The 25,824-nt window shown below is 38.4% G+C and overlaps 1 protein-coding gene across 13 annotated transcripts in view; it reads right to left on the bottom strand.

Annotated features, from left to right (window-relative positions):
• Positions 1-3,647: 3,647 nt before the first annotated feature.
• Positions 3,648-25,824, bottom strand: part of BIRC6 (baculoviral IAP repeat containing 6) — a 177,128-nt gene continuing 154,951 nt past the window's right edge. For all 13 annotated transcript variants that reach the window (XM_030499967.1, XM_030499970.1, XM_030499962.1 and 10 more), the window contains 8 exons: positions 20,544-20,689; positions 19,607-19,717; positions 18,165-18,382; positions 17,382-17,543; positions 15,765-15,842; positions 10,766-10,954; positions 6,803-6,937; positions 3,648-5,753 (listed from right to left, as the gene is read on the bottom strand). In XM_030499967.1, the coding sequence (XP_030355827.1) occupies positions 5,577-5,753; positions 6,803-6,937; positions 10,766-10,954; positions 15,765-15,842; positions 17,382-17,543; positions 18,165-18,382; positions 19,607-19,717; positions 20,544-20,689 (1,216 nt within the window). In that variant the 3' untranslated portion in view covers positions 3,648-5,576. The remainder of the gene's footprint in view (positions 5,754-6,802; positions 6,938-10,765; positions 10,955-15,764; positions 15,843-17,381; positions 17,544-18,164; positions 18,383-19,606; positions 19,718-20,543; positions 20,690-25,824) is intronic.

The following is a 25,824-nucleotide window of genomic DNA, read 5'->3' as shown; positions in this document are numbered from 1 at the left end:
TTTAGGTATAGTCAAAGGTTTTTTGTGGCTGAAAACTTAAAATTTCAAGGTGAGAGAACAGGACTTCTGGAGACATCCCCGCCGTTGGTTAGTAGTAGGTTGCAAGACATTTTCTGTTGCTATTCTTTTTCTGAACCACATACTTGCTTAAATATCTGAAAGAAAAGATGGAAAACCCCCACATTTTGCTTTTCCCATTTGCTCTCCTGGTAAATGAGAAAATGCTTAATGAAGCAACAGAGGCAGTCTGTAATGATAGCAAATTGGATTCTTTATGATGAGATTTTGGTTTGCTTCAATTTTCTGGCTTGGGGTTTGCTTTTTTTTAAAGATGTGTTCATATGTTTGCTATTGGGGAACTGTGATGTGGTTGCTTTCTACCCGTAGAGCTTTATGTAGCATCACAGAATCATACAATAGAATGGGTTGGGAAGGACCTTCAAAGGTCATCTAGTCCAACCCCCCTGCAATGAGCAGGGACATCTTCAACTAGATCAAGTTGCCTAGAACCACGTCCAATGTAAAGAGTTTATGAACTACTGCAAGTTTCATGCATGTCTGTGGATGTGGGTCAGTAGGGGGAAAGGAGGACGTGAATAGAGATGAAGGACAAATAAATCAAAAAATAATGAAGTGGCTAAGCTGGAAGTATGGAGCACAACACTGGCAGCAGGGAAGTGGCTGCAGGTTTTTAAATGCAGTGAGCCATGGCATGTTTGAGAAGCGTGTTCCTCATGTAAAACCATGTCTGGCTTGTTGCTCTAGCAACCTCAGTAAATCAGCCCACGTATTATTTTTGCAAATATACATTTATAATTTGGTTTTAAGTGTAATTTCAGGCATTACTGTTGAAGTTTAACAACAACTGCTGTGTGAAAGTCTCACCAGTTACCTCATTTCTATGTGCCTTTGAGGGGGACAATAACATGCCTTTTCTTAGTCCCAGATTTTTTTGGGGCTGTGCTTGCACTGGTTCCCAAGATCAGCTCAGCTGTCTCCTCATAAGAAGGGCTGCTTTGTCCCCTGTATGATCTCTGACTGATAAAGAATCTGCTTCTTTCCTTTCTGGACTTTTAACTGAGCAACCTTAAATACAAAATTGGTATTAAATTTGTATTAAAAGATAAGTAGCATTAATATAGGTGGAGAACTAAGTGGACCAGGTTATCACTTTTCGAGAGCCCAAAAGTTCCTTCTGAGGCAAGAAGCACAGAAGAGATTGCAGCCTACAGAGATATCAGGTCACAATAAGCAGAACTCTCTCAATCGAGATGGAACATTGTGGTTTGGGATTTGTTTTCTCTGAACCTTTATTAAAAATAGAGGCAGTGGTGAGGCTATTTTAGAGCTCTACTATAGAAATTCACTGCATAGGTATTGTATTTTCTGCATTCACATTCTAGGAGAATAAAACAATGGCAACAACAAAATCTCTGGAGAAATAAATGTTTTTACCTGCAATTCACTTCAGTAATTGTGGAACTTACTTTTACCCCCCTTCGGCTTACTCTGTTTCAGAAAGCTCATGTGCTGGTATAAACACCTGCACATTCCACCTAATATTGTCACTATCTATGGAAAAGGAGAGGGAAAATAAAGCTCAGAAAACTGTTTTTCAAAGATAAACAACTGCCAGACCGGATGCATTTATACATATAGAAATATGTATGTTTGTATACACATGGTAAAAAAAAAAAAAAAGAGAGAACATTTATCTGAAGTAACTTCTGTACCTTATACTTGCTCCTTATGGTAAGATTAATGTAAAGCTGTGTCTCCTTTCCGTTGAAAAATGCTTCTAATTTCTAACTACAGAAAGTTGACAGTCCAGGAAGGTGAGTCCATCTGATGGTGACTGGCTTCTGGAAAAAATCCAAGGAAACAAGAACAGAACACTTCTGACCCACACTACTACAAAGGCAGCACAGAGGTAAAAAATGAAGATGCCATACCTGAGAAACTCCAATTGAAAACCTAAGCCTAAATAATTCTCCTTCACAGGGATCAGAGTAACATAGTATAGTTCTGGCTTAAATCTAGGTCAGCTGGATTTGTGTTCAGATATTTATGGGTAAACATGGTATATTAATAATATGGTTGATTGTTTATCAAGTTGTTTGCCTTAGGATGTAAACCAGAACATTTAGTTTATGTAACACCAGAAACATTTTGGGGGAGAAAAACTCCCCTAAGAAACACCCTATGTAAGGGATTACTTAGTTGCGTGGAAAAATAGGTTGTTTTGTAGAAATGCTCTTTAACTGAATTCCCTATTTGATACAGTAAGCAGAGGTTAAAGCCATCATAAGTGGTGTAGTACATTGATTTCCTGTATTATATGGGAGTTTGTTTGGTTTTTTTAAGTAAAGAGTTCAAGCTCTACTGATGCTTAATAGCTCATCATCCAACCACAGAACCAGTGCTAGCCTCACACCAAATCTCCCTAAAAGCTATCGGCAGTACAATCCTTACCTGTGTTGGCATGATTTTACCTGCTTCAAGGGAGGCTCCTAGACAGGCCTCCTTATGGCAGACGTGCACAATCTCTATCTTGAACTTAGGTCAAACATTTAGAGAAGAAAAATAGTAACAAAGCCCAACCAAAACCACCAAATAGGCTGCTGTTGACCCAGTCAGCCTATAGTCCCACATACTTTATTCTGCTAGCACCTAAACATCTACCAGGTAATTACTGGAGTGAAACTGGGCAGTTGTTTACAGGGTTCTTGTTTCAAAATTTGGGTTTTTTTTTCTAGATTGTCATCTTTTTTTCCAGTGTAGCAGTGATAGGATTACAGAAAAGCATTAATCCATATATTTATGCACATCTTTTACCCAAAGGAAATTCCAGAGGAATCCACTAAACCTTGCAGAGGCATCGTTCATGCCTGTATATGAAGAGTACTGTGTCTACAACTGCAAAAGAGACCCACTGTTTATGCATAGCAAGCAGTGTAACAAGGGGTTTGCTCTCATGGAGCACAAGGTCTCACAGATTGCTGAGCTGTGCCCTCTTCAGTAGATACTGTAGACAGGCTCAGAAAAGCTTATCATTACTAGTCATGAAGCATCAGGAAAGACTATTGACTACTTAGGTGGTGTGCTTTTTCTTTGGTGGAGTGGCTACAGCAATTCCAATGGCTGATAGCATCCCTCCCTACACTGCACAGCAGTTTGGCGCCAAAGGCAGGGCCAAAAATCAGAGGCTAAAATTCCAGAATGATCTAATGAGCAGGTTGCTGCCCTTTGCTTTTTGAAAAGAACTTCTGTCAATTCTTAAAACATTTGCTACAAAAGCAGCAGAACAGTTAAACCACAGGACTTTAACGTGATGATTAGAAACTGTGATCTACCTATAGAGGTTTCTATTCAGTTTGATAAAATGGTAAAAGATTAGGGGAACTGGTTAAGAAAAATACTGAGTTGTCTACATACCTCATAGGATTTGCTGTGATTTTACTGCAAAGTAACATAGCTACCTTGTGTGTTACATCTAAAAACATGAAAATGTGTATTTCGTATCTGTTGCCAAGTTCACGATTTACTTCCTAGACTGTAACATAGTTGTAAATTATTAAGGATTGAATCTTTGCATTCACTTGGTGCAGTATGATTTCAGCTCAGGTTAGCAAAAACATGATAATTGGTACGTGGATACAAATTAGAGTTTAATATCCCATGCAGCTGTTTACATCTGCTTAATTAAGCAGCAGTGACTTCACATCAGCATTGCTAGATACCATAAATACACAACTAGAGAAAAAGGTACAATCATGTTAGCCACCCTTTTAATGTCAAATCAAAGCAAGTCAAGTACTTTCTATTTCAATGTTTTTTTTAATGATAAGAAAGTCTTCATGTTTAAGGAGAATCTTAAGGTCTGATACATTTGGGTTTGGTACAAGTGCCAGGACTTTATAAAAAGGCTGTGCTCCTGTAGGCAGACAGCTTAAGCACTGAATGAAGAGCTTTAATGGAAAGCACTAACAAATAGAGTTGGAAGTTGGTGGGTAATTTTGCTTTTGGAGCCTTTACAATAGTATCGCAGTCATTTTGTACAGTAATAGCAGGTAAGTAAATACCCATCTAGAAAAATGCAGTGTTGTATTAACACTGATGAAGTTCTAACACTGCCTGTGTGGCACAAGCTCTTTGTTTCCTGGATTCACCAGTAGCTCTGGCACAGAGCTGCTTGGCTTGCATTCGGATTAAGAATCCCCTGAAATAAGGCAGACATGCCTAAATTGGGATTTTGAGAGGTACATACAATCTGGACAGGCCTTGCATTAACACAACATATCAGTGTAACAGAAAAATAGTACTTTGGTCAACACTATCAAAGTCTGTTAACCATCAGCATAAGAACACAACCTCAGTTGGTGTCATTTTTAATGATTAGAAATAATACATTGTAAAACAAAAAGTGAAAAAAATCCAGCGTGACTCTCATAAACAAAGAACAAACAGAAAACAAAAAAGCTTCGGTTTCGCCTGATTTATAGTATTTATAATACAACAGATCATTAGTCTGAGGTAATACCAGTGCTAACTTTTTAGTCTTTCGAGGACTGCTCAAAAATTAAGAACAGCGAGAGTAATGCATGTTATGTTAAAAGCGAGACTTGATTATTAAATCAAGCAAATCCCTTCCCCTTTCTAGTTAGGGATCTGTGGTTGCAAGTATAAAACTGGACAGAAATCTACACAGTACGAACTACAGAATGTTCTCCTGTGTGGCACGTCCTTAGTCCCTGTCATCACTTAAAGAGTACAGTTGATTATCTAAAAATCAGACATTTCAACAGAGAAAAGACGTTGTTCCAGAATAGCCCTTAAGAAATTTAGAATACTGACAGTTTGCATAAAATAGCCAAATAAAAGATGAATTCAAGTCCAAATTTTGGCATGAGGTAAAACCATGTGCATTTATTTCATCTGCATTTTAGAATTAGTAAGCATAAAGTTAAATATGTCGACTGTAATGAATTCAGTCATACAAGTGCAAGTCTTCGGCTAGAACGTATTTTATGGCAGTTTATTTAAAAAATGTACCAGTAAATCATAAAAGAGGGATCATGTCCATTTAACGTTTATTGAAGTATACAGGAGGTTTTCTTTAGAATCAAATATGAGCATGAATATATGGCCAAACGTAAAATCTATCAAATTCAGTGAAAATTGTCTGACTTTAAATAGTAGCTGTAAGAATGACCAATATATATTCTTTGTTACAACCGCCCTCACTCTACAAGTAAAAAAAAAAATAAACATTCAGTAAACATTCTTTCCTAAGGTAGTTTCCCTTATATAGCAGTGATTTATCCATTTCTTGTATACATAACTTTTTAAACATACCAATCAGTGGTTCTCACAATTGAAAAATAAAAGCACAAAAAAGTTTACACTCTTGTACAGGTAAATAAAAGATCATCTCGAATTAAACTGTATATCCTTAAGGGCATAGTATAGTTTCAATTTCATTACCTATTACATAATTAGCTTCTTACATACAAATATTGACATATTTGGCTTGTGCTTCAAAGCCTCTGTGTCTAGAACGTCCATGTCAATGCAGCTCATAACTTGAAATCAGTGGGGATGTCTTTACTGCTGCTGGGTTTAACCTGTTCGTGCAACATGGTCTCTTCCAAGCTTGTGGCACCGCATTTTTCTGTGGAGTCATCGGCGTCTGGATCCAATCCTTCAGGACAGGGAAGCTTCAGAAGTTCTTCCCGCAACTGAGCTGTATGGCGCTGAATAAACAAAAAGAAATCGGTGTGGAAAATCATAGTTGAAACAATACTTTTCACAACAGTGGACAATGCGAGGCAAAAAAAAAGGAGTAAGTACAAGAGGTGTAAATGTACTGTTTCAAGGACTGGCTAAATTTTCCCCCGGTGTTTAAGGAGTGGTACTGTCCTTGTAGGGACAGAATAATCAGCAAGTGCTGCTAGGGACCAATTAAAGAACAGAACTGCAGCAGACAAGTGCATCAATATAAATGCTACGCTACTTGTCTTCAGTTGAGTCCTGTCTGTGTTCTGTGCTCACAGCAGAAACTGGCTTGGACTAGGGAGGTCGCACAGCCAAAATGGACATTTCTAAGGAGTTCATGATGAGATGTGTTACGGAAACAGAGATAGAGAGATTTGTATTCTGATCCTAGTAACTAACTGTAACCTCGTTTTGAAGACCAAGAATTTTGAAAGAATACAAGTCTGGCAATAGAAAAAAGAAGCCTTAAAAAATTTTTTTTTGTTCCTCAGGGGAAGAAAAAAAAGGAAAACCAAAGTAATACAGGTGTGTTGTCTGTGTGGACACAAAATACACAAATGCTAGTACTTGGCTAGGAAAGGAGAAAACATTTATAATGGTTATAACTGTTGGTAAAAATTAACACACGGTAAAACTAATTGTAATGGGTTACAGTTTAATTACTGCTTGTGTATTCAAAAAGCTTGTTTGTTGTTAAGGAGTTGGCTGTAGTACGACTTTAACATAAACCAACAGCCACCCTTAGAGAGAACAAAATAAACTCTCTATATCTTACAGAAATATTCACAGAATATTCACAGGCAGGACAGGCACCAAAGGAAAATCTAACTTGTAGAAAAAACTACTGAGAAAGTGGAGTGCACAGACATATGAGCTCTTGACAACAGGGAAACACAAGTGTGTTTCTATGCTTTAAAGTTGCTAGAGTTTCCTGTTAGCATTATTAGCAAACTCAGCTGCTGAACAACTTTATTGCCATTTGTCATCTTTGGATTAAAGAGCATACAATTACAAAAACAAGTCTCACCTTCAGAGCTGCAGCATGATGGGACATAGTCCTGCCTACCCGTTTATCACTGCTGTACTGCTGTATGTCTGCTATCCACTCCTCACACTGAGCCATGATCTCCACTCTTTTCAAGTAAAAATGTTTGTGGATGACCTGCGAGAAAACATTCCAAATGAAAGAATAGTCTTCATTGTTTCCTAAGAACCATATACTTCAACAATACAAAATTTGCAAGACCCCTAATGAGTTTAACTGGATATAAGGACGGAAAAGAAAATCAGTGTGAGGATAATTCAGCATTGAACCAGGCTGCAGACAAATTGTGGAATTTCTGTCCTTGGAGGTTTCCAAGACCCAACCGGAAAAAGCTCTGAGGAACCTTGTCTGTCTTAGAGCTGATCCCATTTTGGGGATCTTCCAGCCTGTATGAATCTATGACTTCTGTGCAGCCTGCCATTTCAGCATTCACTGAATGTTATCTGGGTGGAGGGTAAATGAGGGCCAGAAATAGTGTCACACCAGAGAAAAGAAAAAGCAGTAGCAGAACATTAAATATGTTCTTCAGTTCAGTGATGATCTTACTATGCAGGCACCATGTAGGGATGTTTATATTTGCATATGTATTGTGTTTATGTTACACAGATACACTATTAAGGTTTTTATTGTTGCTCTCTCCGTCCTATTTTATTAAAGCAGCATGGGCAGGAAGTGTTTGCACCATGTCTGACCCTGTCACTAACCACTTGCTGCCTGAACAGAAAACAGGTAAGCAGAAACACTGTTGACAGTATAAGCATAGGAACATAACATGCTTCTGCACAGAAAAGGATCATACCAGCTGCTATGTTCCATGCCCTAGGGAGAGGCAGCACCTCTGGGGACACTAGAATTCCCAGGCAATAGCAGTTGAACTGCCCATAGTTTGGGTGGGAAACAGTATTGGATCACTCAGTAATTTTGGTATTTCTGTACAGATTTGAGTTAAAAAAAAAACAATCCCAAAACCCAACCAATCAACCCTCAGACAAAAAGTTGTGAAACTCTTAGTGTTGGCTTTGTCTTAAACAGTTTTCTAATACTTTGCCTAGTGAAAGAAACAGTAAAATCAAAGAAATGTTACTGAGCACAGAGAGTTCTTGGCACTACTGCAACATAATTGACAAAATCACTTTCTCTCTAGAGGTCAGAGAATATAGCTATCTGTCTAAAGAAAAACTGCATATTGAAAGCTTAATTGACTTCAGTTCCGGATGCATTCCTTATATCCATAATGGAGCTTGAAAAAACTCCCGAAGAGCGACAGTTTAGATCTCCTGAGCCTGTCACTTAAGCCACCGAAGGGAAGGCAGCTCAGATTTGTGAAGACAAAAGATCTTAGGAGCTGAAGGATGTATGCTCTTTCTTAGACCTCACCTTTCAAGGACACCTTTGCATTTATGTTTAATCATCACTGTTAAGGTTCCCAACACAACTATGCAAAAATCCCAGAGGTCTTAGCAGCAGGCTAGTCTCTCAGGGAAGTGCTCAGATAATCTACACAGGAGATGCATTTTCATTTGGCTGGGGCTGCAGATGGAATCTAGCCTTCTTCCAAAATTCAGCTACCGCACCAGAGAACAGCGCATAGGTTCCGTTTCTGGATATGTAAAGGAAGATACATGCCACTTTGCATAATGATATGAAGTGTGTATTCAGAGAAGTAGCAAGGGAGCTCTCGTGCTGCACAAGTTTATAAGACAAGCTGGTATGATTGTGGCTTTAACACAAAAAGCAAGCTATCTTAGCCTCAAACTTCTCCTTACAGAAGCAGGCTGTCATAGCTTAAAATTTCTTCTCAGAATCTTGAGGATTTCATTTTACTGTCCAAAAAACCTAAACAAAGGGAAAAATAGAAAACTATCCTGGGAAATGAGGAAAACTGCAGTTACCTGAACAAACCAATCTGAATGCAAAGCTTTTAAGTGTTGGCCAGTTCTCTTCCATGCAGCAAAACTCTTGTCTGTTCACAGGTAACAGAGTTTCAAATGGTTAAGATGATCTTTAAGGTCCTTTCCAACCCTATGAATCTGTGAAGATACTTCTGCAAACTGCTGTCTACCTCTAAATGCTGCTTTTCATTTACATGTGTGTATGGCTTAACTCAGCTCAGTCCTAGTTACACACCACACTTACAAACCTAGTAGTGGTACTGTTTTCAACATCTGCCTTTTAGTAATGCTGTGCTGTGCCTAAGTCATCTGTTCTCAGGGAACCAATGGTTTTCCCCTGGAACACCAGCACGTGGAGACACCCAATTACCTTCCTGAAGAGGGGACAGGATGTCAACTTACAAGCTACCTTTTGCATACCAGTAGTCAAAGAGCTAAGCTGCAGAGTAAGCACAGTATTGCTGAGGTTCTTTTGAAGAAAACTGCAGTACAGCAAAGTGGGATTAATTTACCAAATATTGTAATACTCCTTATCCTTCATTCCTGTATGTGTGAAAAGAAAGATGGAGCGTTACTGTCGGGGAGCCCACTGCCTTCTGATATCTTCAATTAATTTAAGCTTACTGTAATTTGAGAACTTTTTCAAAAGTGAAATTTTTTACATTTAGCTAGAAGAAAAGGACCTATGAGCAGAGGTTATTTGATTATGTGTCACAATATTGTCTTCATTATGGTCTTCAACTTCTTGAGTAAAACATTTAAGAGCTAATTTAGAACAACTGCCATGTTTTTCTTCATTAATTCAAGATACCAGCATACACTGCACATCCTTTTCCTTTCCACCTGCATGTGGATAAAATATTTAACTCCTGTCATGCAGGTGAAGGGTCTATGGTTTCTTATTCCACAAGAGACAGTAATTATAATTGACAAAGGTTTTTGCACTCCAAAGGATGTTTTTATGGACAGCAAGGAAGGGATGGGAGAATACCCTCTCACTCAGATCCCACACTTAGCAATATGCATAAGCCTAAAATAATTATGCTTTTTCAACATTTCAGTATGCAGACAACTGAAAGCACAGGTGATGCTACAAGATGGCAACAGTTGTAGATGGCACTACAAATGGTAACAGTTGTAGTAGTTCAGAGTAAAGTGTGTATTTCTCTAAGTATTCGCTAGTAGTACTGTGAGATGATTCTACATTTGATGAGCCATTCTGCATTACTATTCATATAGATTCTGATACTCAGCATATCTTCAGGTCTTTTTTCCTTGGATCCTTTGCCATATATGTTCAAGACCCCGAGATCTAACTGACCTGCTTTGAGAAAGCAGTTGGGCTAGAGACACTGAGAAGTCCCTAACAACTATATTATTCTAATGTGCTACAGTGTGGTAGTCTAGTTTCAGGAATGTAACCAAATAAAGCTATTCCATTTCTTTCAATAATTTTTTTTTAAGACAGTGTGCGTACACAGAGTTAGTATTGCTTTTATCAGCATCGGGACAGTTGTTTCAAAAGGCAGAGATTTCTAGTATAGCACAGATGCTTTGTGGATCCTTCCATAAATATCGTGCAGGCTGGAATGTGTTTGAAGGTATTTTACCAATTTGCATTGTTTTGGTGTATCTGAAGCGTTTCCTGATACTTGCTTCAAATTCATGTTTCTTGGAAAAATACTTCCTGTCAGCTGTGCAGACTAACAAACACCAAGTGCCCATTTGTAGGGCTCATCAACAGTTTTCATGTGAACTGTAAAAGGCACCACCTGACATTAAGAATGAGCCAAACTGTATGAACCGCATTTGATCAAACTGAGCACCAACCCTCCTTACAGATCAGCCCCAGTTTACGTGCACTCCCCTTTCCCAGAAAAGAATCTGTGAAGTCAGGTGCATCCTTATTTACTTCCGTCTCCACTCAGTTGCCCCAGTGCACCATGCATAAGAGGAAGCTAAAAGGGACAGCTTGTGCATGATGTTTCCAAATATTTGCATTATTTTTAATGCTCCAACGAGATAAATATTTACTGCATTTCACAGAACCTACCTCCTTAAAACATGGCGATGGGTTTCTGATTTGTTCAAGCATTGCCCATTTGACTGTTGCCTGTCGTATATTTCCATCATATTCTCTGGAGCTCTGGGTACCACTCGGAGTACCTCTGGATCGTTCATAACCCGGTTCATTAAAATATGGTTCTGCTACCAGTATTAGGGATTGGACAGACACTAACACCTGTTAAGAGAAGAAAATAAATATTAAAACTGTGCTACCCACTTGTTTTTACAAATATGCATAGTTATACTCACCCTGTATGCAAAACCACTTCTATGGCAAAGTACTTTCATTTGTACTACAGGCTATGTGCAAGTAGGGAACATCCATACTTTCAAACTGAAACCATTACTATACATAAACATTAAGTCCTATGATAGTGTATTTAGCTCAAGTGCCGAGAAAATGACAAACACAAATTAAAAAAATAACAAAAATACAAATATAAGTAAATGTTTAAAGGAACACGTCTAATTGCACCCTTCTGTTAAAGAAAGTATATTTGTTATGTTCTCAGTCAACAGTTGTTTTCCTGTAGCTGAGCTTATGAATTCTTCTAATGCTGAACTAGATGGAAAGGGAACAAGTGAAGTGAAAGCAAACCACTGAAATGAATCTTGGTGCTCTTCCATTTCTTCTTTCAAATGCATTCAATGGTTTTATCTATGTTTTTAGCCCTTTAGTTTCAGATTTTACATACACCACTTCATGTCATATGCCACTAAACAAAACCTCAGTATTTCTCTAAAGATAGATAAAAAACATGTTTTCACTACTGCATCAACTATTTGGTGATAAGGAAATGACAGTTTTCCCCATTTCAATTTTATTAGCAAGTACACGTGGGAATAGATGCTTTAATACATACAAGGCATTTAACAGTAATATCCCTAATATAAAACAAAGAAATAAATAGAGACATAGAGCACTTAGGAACCCAAATGTTTAAGTAGTGCATATTTATGATTTGGTGGCTGGCTAATTTTTCCAGGATTAGAATGTTTGTCCCTGTCAACTTGTTGCTGTATTTAATCAAGATTATGTTACTGCAAAAATGTTACACAGTAGAAAGACACAGCTGAACTAGTTGGGGGGGGGGGGGGGGGGTTTAGGGTTTTGGTTTTTTTTTTTTAATTTTAGTTTGTTTTTTATTTACCTTTTTTTTGCTTTATTTTTGTTAAATGAAGGATAGGTTTTCCTTATGTACTTAGGACCAAGTCCAGCAAGAATTTTAGGGATTACAATTCTGTGAGACAAGTCTAGTTCTAGAACTGTAAAGAATTAAAAAAAAACTGGTGACTTGAATACTTGGATGTCCTCAAATATTGAAAACCTGATGACAGGTTACATCCCTGAGAATGGTGTTTCCAGCACCTGGCATATTTGGCTGCAAGACATCCACTTCAGTAGATTAAAAATGTCAGGGCAGCTGTTTCTAGAACTTACTCTTGTCCCAACCTAGATAAAATTTAAAGTTTGAAGCCGTTCCCTCATTTAGCAGTCCAGTTGGTGAATTTGGATATGGGAGACAACAGTCCTTTTTCTTGGAACGTACAGCTTACATCAGATAGACACCACGCCAGTGACAATTCAAGACACTAGTTCTTTCAACCAGGTAGCTGTGCTCTGTCCTTAAGTGTGCCATTCTCTCAGAGTTTCTCTTGTAGCAAAGCCAGCACAAAAGCGTTCCAGCTTCCCATCCTCTCTGCCGTGCGTACTCACTCTATAGACATGATGCCAAACTGGTAGCTCAGATCAAAGCAACAGCCCAAGAATCAGTCAAATGACCTGGGTTAATCTCAGTCCCACTATCATCTCACAGAAACACACGCTCATCCCTTTTGGTGCCATGACACTTTCAGTTTGTAACTGCAGTTGCTGTGCTTTAACTATAGCACAGAAGGGCAGTCTAGGGCATCCAAGTCTCTATCCTGATGGACAGGGCACATGGCTGTGCAGTGGGTAACATGGACTGGCATTCCCCAGTTGGGCTGAGAAGGAAAATTGAACAAAGTTTCCTGTTTCTCCAGCAGGTGCTCCAGCCAGCTGCTGTTACATGGTACTGTGTGCACCATCACACTGTCTCCCGTGTCTGCCATGTGGCCAACTACAAGCAGCCATGGCTATTTTTTGTTACACATAAAAACTAAAATACAGGTAAATGCATTAAAATACACAGAATGTGCCTCGCAAATCAGGTTCCAGAAAGGAAATAGCCACTTACAACACTAAAAAAGGCAGAATATTAATTTAAGTGTGCTAAGCCAGGGTAGAGTAACTCAGGTCCAAGCCTTCAGGTACCTAAGGAGTTCTGGTGATCTGTGGCCTTCACATGTGTCTGGAAGTAGCTGGGTTTTGCTTTTTTAAATTTTATATGTTAGATACATATCTAGATATTTAAACAGCTATGGTAGAGAAATTTGACATTACACAGCATTATACATTCCTGGCCTTAGTAACCAGTTGTTACTTTGAACTGTAATTGTAATGAATGAGAAACTCTAAACTGATCTTCCAGTTTCATCTGGGTTATAAAAGTTAATTTCTGAAGTATTTTGGGTGGTCTGACAGTAGTTTAATCTCTGAGCCAGGAAACACATGTAGTGCTTAATTTTTAACAAGCAATTTATTTAGTCCTGCAGCTGGTTTCCATTTAATAGCTGTAGTGTTTTTCTCCCAGGATGGAGAGGGGGGGCTTTTCCAACAACTTTCAAAATGAAACCCTAAAAAACTTTAAAATTTGAAACTTAAATGCTGCATGAGATTTCTAACAATCAAATCTAACATTCTAATCTGAGAAAAAGGAATTTAGTGAAAGTAAAACTTCCTAATACTTGCACCTTTCTACATTGATTTTATAGTTATAGTCCAAAATTTCAGTTCATCTCTTAAGAAGTTCTATCTTGGGAGAGTTACACAATGTCAGGAACCACAACTTAGATCTCCAAATCATAACTGTCCCTTGAAGAGAGAGGGAACATGATTATCTCCAAGGATGGAAATCCCATGATCTCTCTTAGACACCTGTCACAGTGTTAGATCACACTTGTAGTGAAGGAGTATTTCCTAATATTTAATCCAAATTCCCCATGTCCCATCTTGTGCCTAGTGGTACTTGTTGAAGTACTCTGCATCTTTAAGAGATATCTGGCTTCATCATCTCTGTACCTTCCCTGTTTAGGTACTGATGACAGCAGTAACATCTCTTTGCCATTGGTCCATCACTTTTCCACTCACTTATAACACGTCTCACCATCTTGGGTACAAAGGTAGTAAAGGAGCCTGCACCAGAGGTCTTGCTGAAGTCAAAGCAAGCTACATCCACTGTTCTCCCTTTATGAAAAGCCAGTAACGCTGCTGTAGAAGGCAAGCAAGTTAAGTGCTGTTTGCCCCCAGGAAATATACACGGCTGTTCTCAGTCACTTCCTTGTCTTTCATGTACTTGAAAATAGCTTCCAAGATGGTTTGCTCCATAATCTTCCCAAGGACCACAGCTTCCCAGATACTCCCTGCCCATCTTGAAGCTGGGTGTGAGGTTTGCCAGGTAGGATTTGCCCTTGATTGTTCCGACCTTTCAAAGATGAGAGTTAGTGGCTTTGCAGTGATATTGGCTGGCTCCCTGAGCATCCCTGGTGCATGAGACTTGGTTACATGAACACGTGGGTCTGATCAGCTTGAATATTGTTTCCTCTGCTGTGGGTAATTCCTCATTCTCACAGACCTTCCTAGGGAGGGCTCAGGGACATGAGAAGCAAACCTCACCCCTAAAAAGCAAAGCAGAGATGAGCTCTGCCTTTTGGATCTCTTGTCAGTAGGTTCCCTGCCCCACTGTGCATCTGGAGAGCCTAAGGAAGATGTGTTCTTTTGCTGACAACATACTTACAAGAAGCCCTTCTTGTTCCTCTTTCTATCCTTTGCCATTTTCAACAGCAGCTGACCTTTCGTTTTCCTAATTTGTCTCCTGAATGCTTGGCCAATGTCTTTTTATCTCTCACAAGTACTCCATCCCCTCCTTCCACTTTCTGTGTGCTTTCCTTTGGCAGTTGAGCTTAAGCAGGAGTTCCTTGTTTACCTATGCTGGCCTTCTGCCACTCTTGCTTGACGCCTACACCATGGAACAGACCATTCTTGAATTTCTACGAGACTGATCAATTCCTGAACAAGCTGAAATCTGTTATGCTGAAGCCCAGGGCTGTAATTCTAGTACGCAGAAACAGAAACTGTGCAGTCTTTTAGGATTTGGAACAGAAAATCTACCTTGTTCTATGTAATAACTACTCCAAGGAAGGAATAAATTCAGACAGTGCCATAGGAAAGAAGCCATTGCAAGCTTTACTTACATTTAATGTGTGTGTCTATTAAGCGCATCTCTATGATGTAAAGCTGAAAATTATAAGGACCGTAGGTCCTAATAAATTTTGGTCTAATTTAACAGTAATTGTTACTGAACACAGTATACCTACACTTCAACTCCCCTCAGCTTTATTCCTCCATTCAGCTCACTTGTAGACTTCAGAGGAGTACCTTTACAGTTTGCACTAGGATACCTCACTTTCTCACCTCTCACAACGTGGAGCCTGCTTTGTCCTCACCATAAAAAGCTTGTGACAGAGAGTTCTAGGATGTGATGCCATCTGCCAGTCTGGGTTTTTTTTTTTTTTTTGGTTGGTTGGTTTGTTTTAATTTTAAATAAAATACTTGAAATCATCCAAGGAGAGTCCGGGCAGTGCAGGAATGAGCTGCACACATCAACAGCCGCTCTTCGAGACAAGACCAACAGAAATATTGGCTGGAAAGAGCACTTTGAAGAACTTGTCTACAGTGTTTCTTTTTTAGTGTTCCAAGGATGTTTTCTGGACTTTTGCCTTCTTTATGCTTATTTGAGGAAGAAAATTCTGGTTTAAAAGCACTAGAAAAAGAACCCTTAGGACTGACGGACCACTTGTTACATTTAAATAACATCTACTGAAGAGAAAGGAGAAATGCTCACCTGCAAAAAACTTGATGTTTGGGGATTCCATTTCTCTTCCGGCCTCCCATGCCATGTGTTAAGTATGCTTAAACACACCTGAAACGGTGACATTATTAATACCACAGACAAATATTACAATAAAATTATTCTGCTTCGGCAGAACAGAATGTTACCATTACATTTAATTTTTTTTTTATGCACATTTGTAAAACTGCACGCTAAAAGACAGATTTGTTTCTTATGAAACTAATTTGACATGGAAGCAGATAAAAATAATGTGGATAAGCAAGAACTGCATGTTATTAAATAAGCAAGGCAGGGTAGATTATTTTTCTTCAAGGAAAACATACGAGTTTTAGTGGCTCCAAAAATAAATGAATCATCAGTACTGATTCTTCACTTTCCTCTTTAAATACTGCTCTAACAATTATTGTTGCGGTTTTTAAAGACAATCATTCTGTGTAGCATGTGAAAGGTGGTTTCTGTCACACAGACTATCAAAGAATTGAAAATATTCCTTAACTTTCTGACTGATCTGGACTTTAGGAAAGTCTGTGGAGTTCTTGAACCTTATCACGAAATGCAACAATCAAAGATAAGGAACACAAAATGACAAAATAAACTGAAGAAGTTTAGAGGCAAGTATTTGCAAAGACATAATGCTAGGCACAGAAAAAAATGAGATAAAGTCTTCGATATAAATTACATTCAGTGTCCACGTTAGGAGAAAATCCTATGTCTAGTACTGGAAAGGAGTATTATAGTTTGTGAAACAGGGAGCATGGGGAACCCAGGAATGACAGTGGAATAAGGGAAAAATGTTAGCCTATGGATTAAATGTTTATACACAAAAAAAAGTGCCACAGTGCTGCAGCCAAAGCTATTTTATGGGTCTGTGCTTCGGTGAAGACATACATGGAGCCATATCTACAGCTCTGTAGACAATTTCATGTGTGCTGACTTTCAATATAAATAGAAGCTGCATCTCCCTGATATGCACTCGACTTCTTGTTAGCTGTTTGAAGCTGTCTGAAGCTGTTTGAAGCCTTTAGTATGAGCCACAACATACCAAGGAAATGGAAGAAAGAAAGGAGGAAAGCTTGTTTGTTTTAACTCATAATGTTATTTCCAAAAGGTTTACTATTTTTCTAAGAAAACTATCAAGTCCCTATTTCAGAGTTATATTTTCATTCGTAAAGGATACTGAGCTTAAGGAAAGTCTTTTATCTTCCCTCAAGAAAAATCCCTTTTGCATGGGAAAAGAGACAAGGCACTTGGCAAACACATTCAGCTGCAGCTGATATGAAGCATACCTTGACTGTGGAAAGGTTATTTCAGCTAGCCAAACAGATTTCTGGTTAATTTAGAAAAAAAGGTGGAAAAGAACATTTTTCTAGGTCAAAATTACTCGCTTTTTGGTCCAATCCAGCTCATAAAGGCTCTAAAAATTCTGCAAGACTATTCAGAAAGGAGATCATTCCCGTTTGAACCCGTTAAATCACGCCACATTTCAGCCTGAAGGCTAGTTTTAACCAGCTTCCTCCAGTGTGCTAGGAGCAGATGATCTTTTGATTGCGAAAGGAAGAACGTTTCACTTCCCTGTTAGATCTATACACAAGAACAAAGTTGACCTACCTTGCCATCATTGTAGAGGTTTGGATTAAATCTCACGCTGTGGCCTCCAGTTGTTTCCAGATTCACAAGTGGAGGGGAATTAGGATAGTCTTGTGGAAAATATACATCAAATTCAAAGCAACCATTTGCATAAGGGGTGTCTGCAGGACCAGTAATGAGAACCTACCATTGTAAAAAAAGAAGACAACAGCTTTTTAAAAGACCCCTTATGTATTTTTCACACAGTTGAGATTTTTATATGAAACATGTTTCTTATCAGAAAATACCGTTAGAGACCATAATCATACACAGGCTGTGTGTTCATTTTGATACTCAGGGTAAGTGAAGCCCTCTGCAAACCAGGAGGAGCTAAAAATCTAGCCCCTACTACATGCTATTAATAGAATTTTAATTCAAACTTCAGGTCCAGAGATATTCAGTGCACTTCTCCACACCGACTGCTTTTAATTGACATAAATGGATGTATGCAAAGACACGCTTAGACCATAATGGAGCAACAAAATTAAACTCTTCCCTTCAGAACAGCTGAAGAAAAAGGAACCTTTTTCTGTGATGTCTCATTGGCTACAAGGGCACTCCTGGATAGAGGGACTCTCTCTGCCCCTGCCAGATTCTTGAGAAATCAGGATCAGACTCTAAAATCCTACTACTTACGTTAAAAGTTTGGACAGCAATTAAAGTACACATGAAATACTTCTGGTTTTCCTTAAGATGTAAGGCACCTTCTTAAACATTTATATGCCAAGCTGAAAGAGGAAAATAAAAATAACTTTACTCCTTTACCTTCATTATGTCAAGCCGCTCCTCATCACAGCGTACGAAAACACTGGACGAAGATGAGAGAGGCAGTGAGGTTGAAAGAGTCACAGCTTCTTGAGCAAGACGTCGGGCTCTGGCAGCACTGTTGGCGTCACTCGCGTTTTTTACCTGAGACATGTAGTGGTAATTTACTTTGAAGACCAATTTTCCGTCATCGTCTTCAGAAACCATTTCAAATGTATCTGGAAGAGAAGAAAATGTTAGTGCCTCGGGGAAGCAGTGAAGTTAATAACGGATTAGTCTTGGATAAAGATTCTGAGTATTAAAATCAGGAAAGTTTAATTTGCATTATACTACTGCAAAAAACCCACAACGCAACCCTGTATCTTGTGAGTTAACAGTGATCACAAAATAAAGCATTAACAGTCTTGGGTCGAATTAATTTCTGCAGAAAATTTATGAGCTTTCATATGCAACTTATCAAATGTAAACCATTTCTGACTTGGAAAGCTACCAACTACGCCGGGCCAGGAATATAATGATACTTATGAATACATAATCATGCTAATAAAGGAATCAGTGTGAAGCAGCATGCCTGCGGTATTTACTTCTGTGGTGGTTGCAATGTTATTAAAGAATCATAAAATATTAAAGTGAAGCTGGTTTTCTTTAATCACTTATTACACAAAATCTGCAGCATGGCTGCCAGGGTGAAAAGCTGTTGTTGCAAACTTCCCTACCTCCTGCTCTTGGGATACACTCAACAAACGTTTGTGAGGGAAATCCCGTACAAATAGAACAGCAAAGAAATATGACTGCAAATCATATTTCTCTGCAACTCAAAAAATACTCATAGAACATGTTTTTGCAGTAATTTTATAGCTCTTTTAGGATGAGATACTATTTGTTCTTTATGAATTCTTTTTGATAACTTTCCTTTTATGGCTAAATTAAGCACCGAATCCCATCACACTTTCCAAATGCAACATATTACACTCCATGAAAGGACGCAATGAAGGTTACTACAGTTTCATTTTAGAAAACACATTATGATCTGAATTCTGCTCCATTTAAAAAAATAAAAGCTACAGTAACAAACAGATAGATTTATACATAGTCAGATAGGAGTTTTAAAAAACCTTACTACCCTATCATTTCAACATAATTGGAGGACTGAAGGACTCACAAATCATTACTGGAAGGAAAACATGAACACCATCATTGAATTCATCTGGTCCCTTGAATTAATCTAGTGTATGCTTAAAACATTTATTAGCTCAATGAGTGCATTAGTTGGTAACCTGAAAGCACAGACCTATATAATTTTCCATATGTGTAAAGTATCAGTGGTCACATATGTAAAAAAGTTGGTAACTTTTTAAAATAATTAGGGATTCCATCGAACAGATTACATATTTCTTTAGCATCTGCTTTGTAAAACGCAAATATCTCACTTCTCAACCTACCAAATTGGAGTTTTTTCATGACAGCCACATACTTTTCTTCAAGAGACCGTAAAACAGACAAAGGCTTGGGTTTCACAGCAGCCTTTTTGGAGTATTCAGCCATCTTCTTTTCTGTTATATAAAATGTGATGATTATTTGTAGTTAACCATGTTATTCTGAGACAAGTACAGCAAGCATGTGCGGATTATTTTACTTGAAATGACATTTTATGGCTACATCGTTTGCACACAAGTCTCAAATCTGGGGATCACTCACAAGACACAAACCCTGGTTTTCTCATGACCCTGTATTTCATTATCTGAACAGCTCCAAGCAAATTAAGGTCATCATTTCAGCTCAGAAATAATTCATGACCGCTGCTGCTACGAATAGTCTTTTGTTGTTTCTTCTATTTTTATTTAAAATACAAAGCCTGACATATGCTTGCGTGGATGGGCATTCACGCAGGTATTCTTGATGCACTAGCAAAATCAGGAGCTGATTACATATGCCTTTTTAAAATCCACTCCCCTGATGAAGCTACTTAATCTTTAGTTTTCTTTACTAGACAACCAGATGGTCCTTTGAACATCTGCAGGTTCAATCCATGATTTAGATTTTTGTTCTGTGTTCATCTAGTAAAGAGCTAATCTAATTCATAAGATTTAGTTTTAACAGCAAAGGCTTTACTATTAAAGGTCATGTAGGTTGTCTTCTGCCAAGAAAAAACCCTGTAAGTCACGAGATGCACTCTAACTTACTTGAATTATTCTGTTTCCTGGTCAGAACTTTTAGGACTACCACAAGTTTCCAGGCACCTTTGAAAATGTAGTCAGTGGTTGGGGGCAGGAGGGAAGTATTTTTTTTCTTGCTTTTAAGCTGATTGGTAAGTTACCTGTTACTGAATGTATTACAAATAAACACTATACAGTATCTATAAAAGTATTTCTATTTTACCTTGGTTTGCTTGGCGCAAACTGGTGGTAGCAGCATAAACTATCTCCGCAGTCTTCTGGATGTCTGGTACCAAAAGTGTCAGCCCCTCCGGTTCTTGATCGGAAGTATCTGGTTTTACTCCTGCTTTAGCTTTGTCTTTTTTAGACCTGTTTTGAACAAAGGAACAGGACATAGCATGAAAGAAAGCTTTTTCAACCACTCATTAGTACTCAGCATATTTGTCAACAGCGAAAGATACCAAAGATTAAAGGACCAAGTTTAAAACAAGTCTTCTGAAATGGAATGTCTCTGTGTACCTCCAGGTTAATCGCTGTCTGTAGCAATCAGCTGTGACAATACTAACAGACAGTCTTGGTTTGACAAACAGAAGTACCTCTGCTACGAAGAGTAAAAATATGAACACGAAGGCAGTGAGACTAGTTTCTGCTTCAGCCATTTAGTACTGTTGATTGTTATGCTGCACACTGACCTTATGTTTGCACATTTTGAGTAAGTACTGGCAAAGTACGAAATCAATGTACCAATGATCATGTCATGAATGTGCCTTTCATCCACCCATGCAGATCCTCGTGCAAAATCAAGTCCTAAATAGCTAATGAAGTACTCTTTCCTACTACATAATACACCAGCAATCATTTAAAATACACTAATGGCAAAACACTGGGAAACCTCTAGTAAAAATTCACAGCATGTCTATGACCTACAAGCCAGGCATCACGAGAGAGTAGGGCCAACATGAAGTTTGTCTCTCTCTGCAGTTCTCTTCTGCACTATAGAAGTTAAGACATTTTATTTCAATAATCAGTTTAATATAATTTTGAAAGTGTTACGAATACAGACGGCATCTATATTAAACGTTTACAACTAACATATTGGAAATCAAAATGACAATTTAAACACCTTAGATTTTTATAATAAAATAATTTGAAAATACAGTATCTGCTAACACCAGTGTTTGATAGAAGGTAGTTGCCTTGTAATTTAAGATACATGTAAATATCTAGATTGTGACAACCTAGTCCTTACTAGCCTGTATATTCAACTGTTGAAACAAAGACATGGTATTTGATAACACTCTGACCTATATGTCATATTTAAAAGCTTCTACGTTTTAAGAGCTAGCAAATGTTTGCACTGGTATCCTGCAAAACTTAGGCGATTTTAGTGCTAACAGCCCCCACATTACTTTACTGCAATTTCTATATATTTTTTGTTTTAACAGCACTTGTTCATTTTAAGACCCAAGCAAGTTCAATAGCCAAGCAGCACTGGTGTTTATAGTATTACACTACCATGCTTAGAAGCAAACCAGAAAGCTAGCTACACAAGAAAAAATAGTAATTTAATGCTTTGATGTCCCAAACATATTTCAGAACTACCACATACTATGTCCTTTCTGTATTTTAATCTAGACTGAAATCATGCATAAAGAATGAGTCTCTAAACTATTCAGTAGAAGTGATTACAGTAACACTGAAAGCCTTTGCACGGTACCTAATCAAACAAGAATATCCCTAGAGTGCATTAATAAGGGAATCCATTACTGCAGCATGGTACATTTTCCCTGTTCCAGGCTAAGCCAAAAGGATGTCAGCCTGCTGTTAACTTGAACCAATACTGAGCTTTCAGATCCTCAAAGTCAGGAGGAAAGCCTTCAGAGCGAAACAGGGTCGTTCAGCGTTTGAGGAACCATTTAAGACAGAAGACAAAGAAGCAGCAGTTGCCTCTCCCATTCATACTTTCAAAAATCCTATCACTGTCTTTTCCCTTGTGAAAATCTAGGCCAGTATTTTAAATAACCCATTAACCAGGTTCAGAAATGCATATTTAAGCCCACTAAACCTCAATGATAACTCGTTTTAACATCACAGACATCACAGCAGCCACGAGTCCCAAGAACAGTGCACAGATTTAGAACTGTTTGCTGTTGATGTAGAATCCTTAAGCTATTTGCTACAAAACCCTTGGAGACATTTTGGCTAAAATGAAATGTCAGTGGGCTTATCCAAGAGAAGGATGTGTGAAAAGCAATAAAAATGCAATTGGTGAAGATATTGAAAGTGAAATTAATTCTTACAAATTTATTTTCAAGACAGTTATCTTGTTGTCTTCCATCTTCCACATGGTTTTACAATTTAGACTACTAGTTTTTCTTCCTTCTACTTGGTCTTAGAATCAAAAAAATTAAAGTTTGGCCTCATTAGACAAAATGCTTAATCACATGCTTAAAACCTCCTACAGATATACTGAGTTACTGACAGCCAACTACCTAAGCAGACAAGGAACAGGTATCTAGTTGAAACTGTAGAAGGAGACATCTACTCAAATGCAAACCCTCAGTACCAATAACAGAATTCCCTCTCCCTCTCCTTGCTGTCCAGAACCTAGTTAACACTTCAACACTTCTGAACTATCAGAAGAGAATGATGATTCTGTCCGCTGCTACCATGAGCAAAATAGAGAAAATGCCCCTCTCTTCAGAATAACTTTTAAAATCAAGTGTTGGCAGAACCGCTCTACCCTTTCACCTGCAGTTATCTGGAGCTTGCATGATGGCCTACATTACCAAGCTGCCTAACTTCTGAGTCAGGCCAGAACCGTGTAAAAGCAGTTTAGGAAGCAAAGTGCAAGATTCTGCCCTGGACACAAAAAACCCCCAGCTGAGGTCTCATATTTGACCTTGATTCTACCTAACCAGGGATTTCAGTCAGTTTCTTGGAGAGTACAAGCTGGCCCCACAAACCCTCCAAATCAGGCATACTGCTTTATCAACATCTAGTCTCCTCACACAAGTCAGGCTGGTCTATTCTAATGGTCAGGGAAAAGAGATTTTTTTTACCTCCTCTTTTGGGGAAAACCCCAACTGGTATTGCCATAACTTGCAAGACTCCTATTAATGATGACCTCCATTTTTTTCTTCTCTCATTTTGTCTTCCAACCTTTATTTGACTGAAATCTTTTGCGGTAAGAATACCAACTTAATGCAATTAATCCTGTGCGCTTCATAAAATGCCTGCTACATTATCTTATTCTCTACATATTTAGTGTTGTACACAAATATTTGGAGATATTTAACAGTACTTTACGGTTTCTCAGTTTATTTACAATCACCATATCGGTAAATCTAGATAAATCATATCTAGACTCTAGATAGGGAAATCTGTCAAAAGTTCCCCAGTGCTATGTACTTTCACACTGATTACAATTTTTAAAGTTCACACACTTTCATCATCACTTGCCACCTGAGACAGAACTGAGCTCCACTGCAGACATGAGCTACTGCACTTGATTTTATATTTCTTTTACATTAGAAGACTACAGCAGCCCTTTCTAAAATTATATCCTTCAAACACGGTTTATCATAATTATTAAATAAATGCAATTTAACAAAGAAAAAAAAGGTACACTGTAAGATTAAAATCTCGTGTGAAACAGCTCTGGGACTGAAGGTGGAGTCGTGTAACTGGTCTATATGCCCATCTCCCTGATGTAACAACATGTCCTGGTCTGGTAAATCTAAAAGTATATATAGTTTCCTTAACATATAGTTATAAAAGGGGTGAGACAAATGTAATTCAAAGCCCTGTAAAAGGTTAAATGGGTTTTACATATAACTGATGAACTGGTGGATCTTAGAACACACGAATTAAACAAAAGTCAAAGTCACTTCTGGTGTCTCTAAGCCCACAGTGGCCCTGCAGCCAGCTGTATGGATCCCAGCTAATAAATACTTTAATGAGCTTTGGTAGATTCAATCTTGAAGGTGGGAAGCTGTAATTTCAGGAGAATGCAGATGTTACTCCCACGACAAAATTACAGCATTACTGAAGATGACTTGTTTTGGGCCATAAACCTACTTTTTAGTGTAATCTGAAACACATGGTATTACTTTTGTGTGCACACAAGAAGAGCAGTCTGGTGACCACTCGACTGTTTGTGAGCATGTGTAACACAGGCAGACCAAATTATTAGTTGAGAAAACGTCCTCCCTTTTTAGTGTCATCTCCACTTTGATACTGCTGCTGCACTCCTGCCTGGTTTCAGAGCTGCAGTGAGCTGTATCCAAGGTGTGTGAGACACGCACAAGTGTTTGAGGGACAAGTGGAGTCCCAGCTGGAGAGAGGGAGTTGCTGGAAATTACAAGGCTCTGCCAAAAACACATGAACGAAGAGATGAAATACCAAAATCAAAGTGATAAAGCCAGTAAAATCCTTCAGCTCCTTCCCTGCACTCTAGCAGCCTGTATATGGATTTCTGCATGCAGATAACCTAACAGTGTTACCAAACTCCGGAGCTCTGATAGTATGTTTTTCAATGGTATTCCAAAGAAATGTGAGAACCTCATGATTACTACTCATGAATAACAAACTACAGTCAAATACATAACTGTATGAATATTTTGCTGTAAATTTTCTCTATTTTTAGAAAACACTTAAAGGTCTGCATTATGCTGTACATTTCCTTCTGCAAAGATTCTGCTTGAGAGGCAAAATCTAATACAGTTACTTAGTGCAGGCCAAGCCTTTATCTAAACATTACAGTTTTCAAAGTGGAGGAGGACCCAAATATTTAATTTAGACTTAGACACTTTCCCAGTTTTTCAACCACTGAAGAAAAAGAAGACAAAATCATGTCACCTCATATTTAAAGTGATGACAGTCACCAATATATTTGCTAGAAGAGACAGCAGCATACATGCTAATAATTCAAGTCATTAATTTAGCTTGTGCTAGAAGATGACAGCCTTCTCTTCACACTGTGCCAAATGAATAATGAATGATACACTCCCAATGCAACTTTAATTTTTAAAGCCAATACTAATACTTACTCATCCATGCCTGATACTTTGAGGTAAATGTGACGATATGGAATGATATCTTTACCAAAGTATTCACCAGATAAAGGGAATGAACCATCCAGCCCCTGTATACTATGTGGACAGTGCTTATAGCAGACTTCTGTTCAGTTCTGACACTCATTGGCTTGGGATTAACCTGGCATGGGTTTGCACTGGGGGTATCACACTGCCCTCATGGTTTTTCCACAGGTACTAAATAGAAGCTTGTTCCTTCCAGTAATTCACAGATTCTTAAACTAACTTCCTGAAATCAGGCAAAACAAGGGACCATGCCTTTGCAGATCAACACTGGTGAAAACTCATGGCCTCCTCTGAGCTGGCTCCACATCCTCCTCCTTGGGCCTTCCAGAACTGTATTTGCAGACACTAAGCTGAAGCATTCCAAACCAGTAAAGGCTGCAGGACTGATCCCCACAGCCAACC

The sequence above is a fragment of the Strigops habroptila genome, chromosome 10 (assembly GCF_004027225.2).
Source record: "Strigops habroptila isolate Jane chromosome 10, bStrHab1.2.pri, whole genome shotgun sequence".
NCBI lineage: Eukaryota > Metazoa > Chordata > Aves > Psittaciformes > Psittacidae > Strigops > Strigops habroptila.
This window is presented reverse-complemented; position numbering and strand designations above follow the sequence as displayed.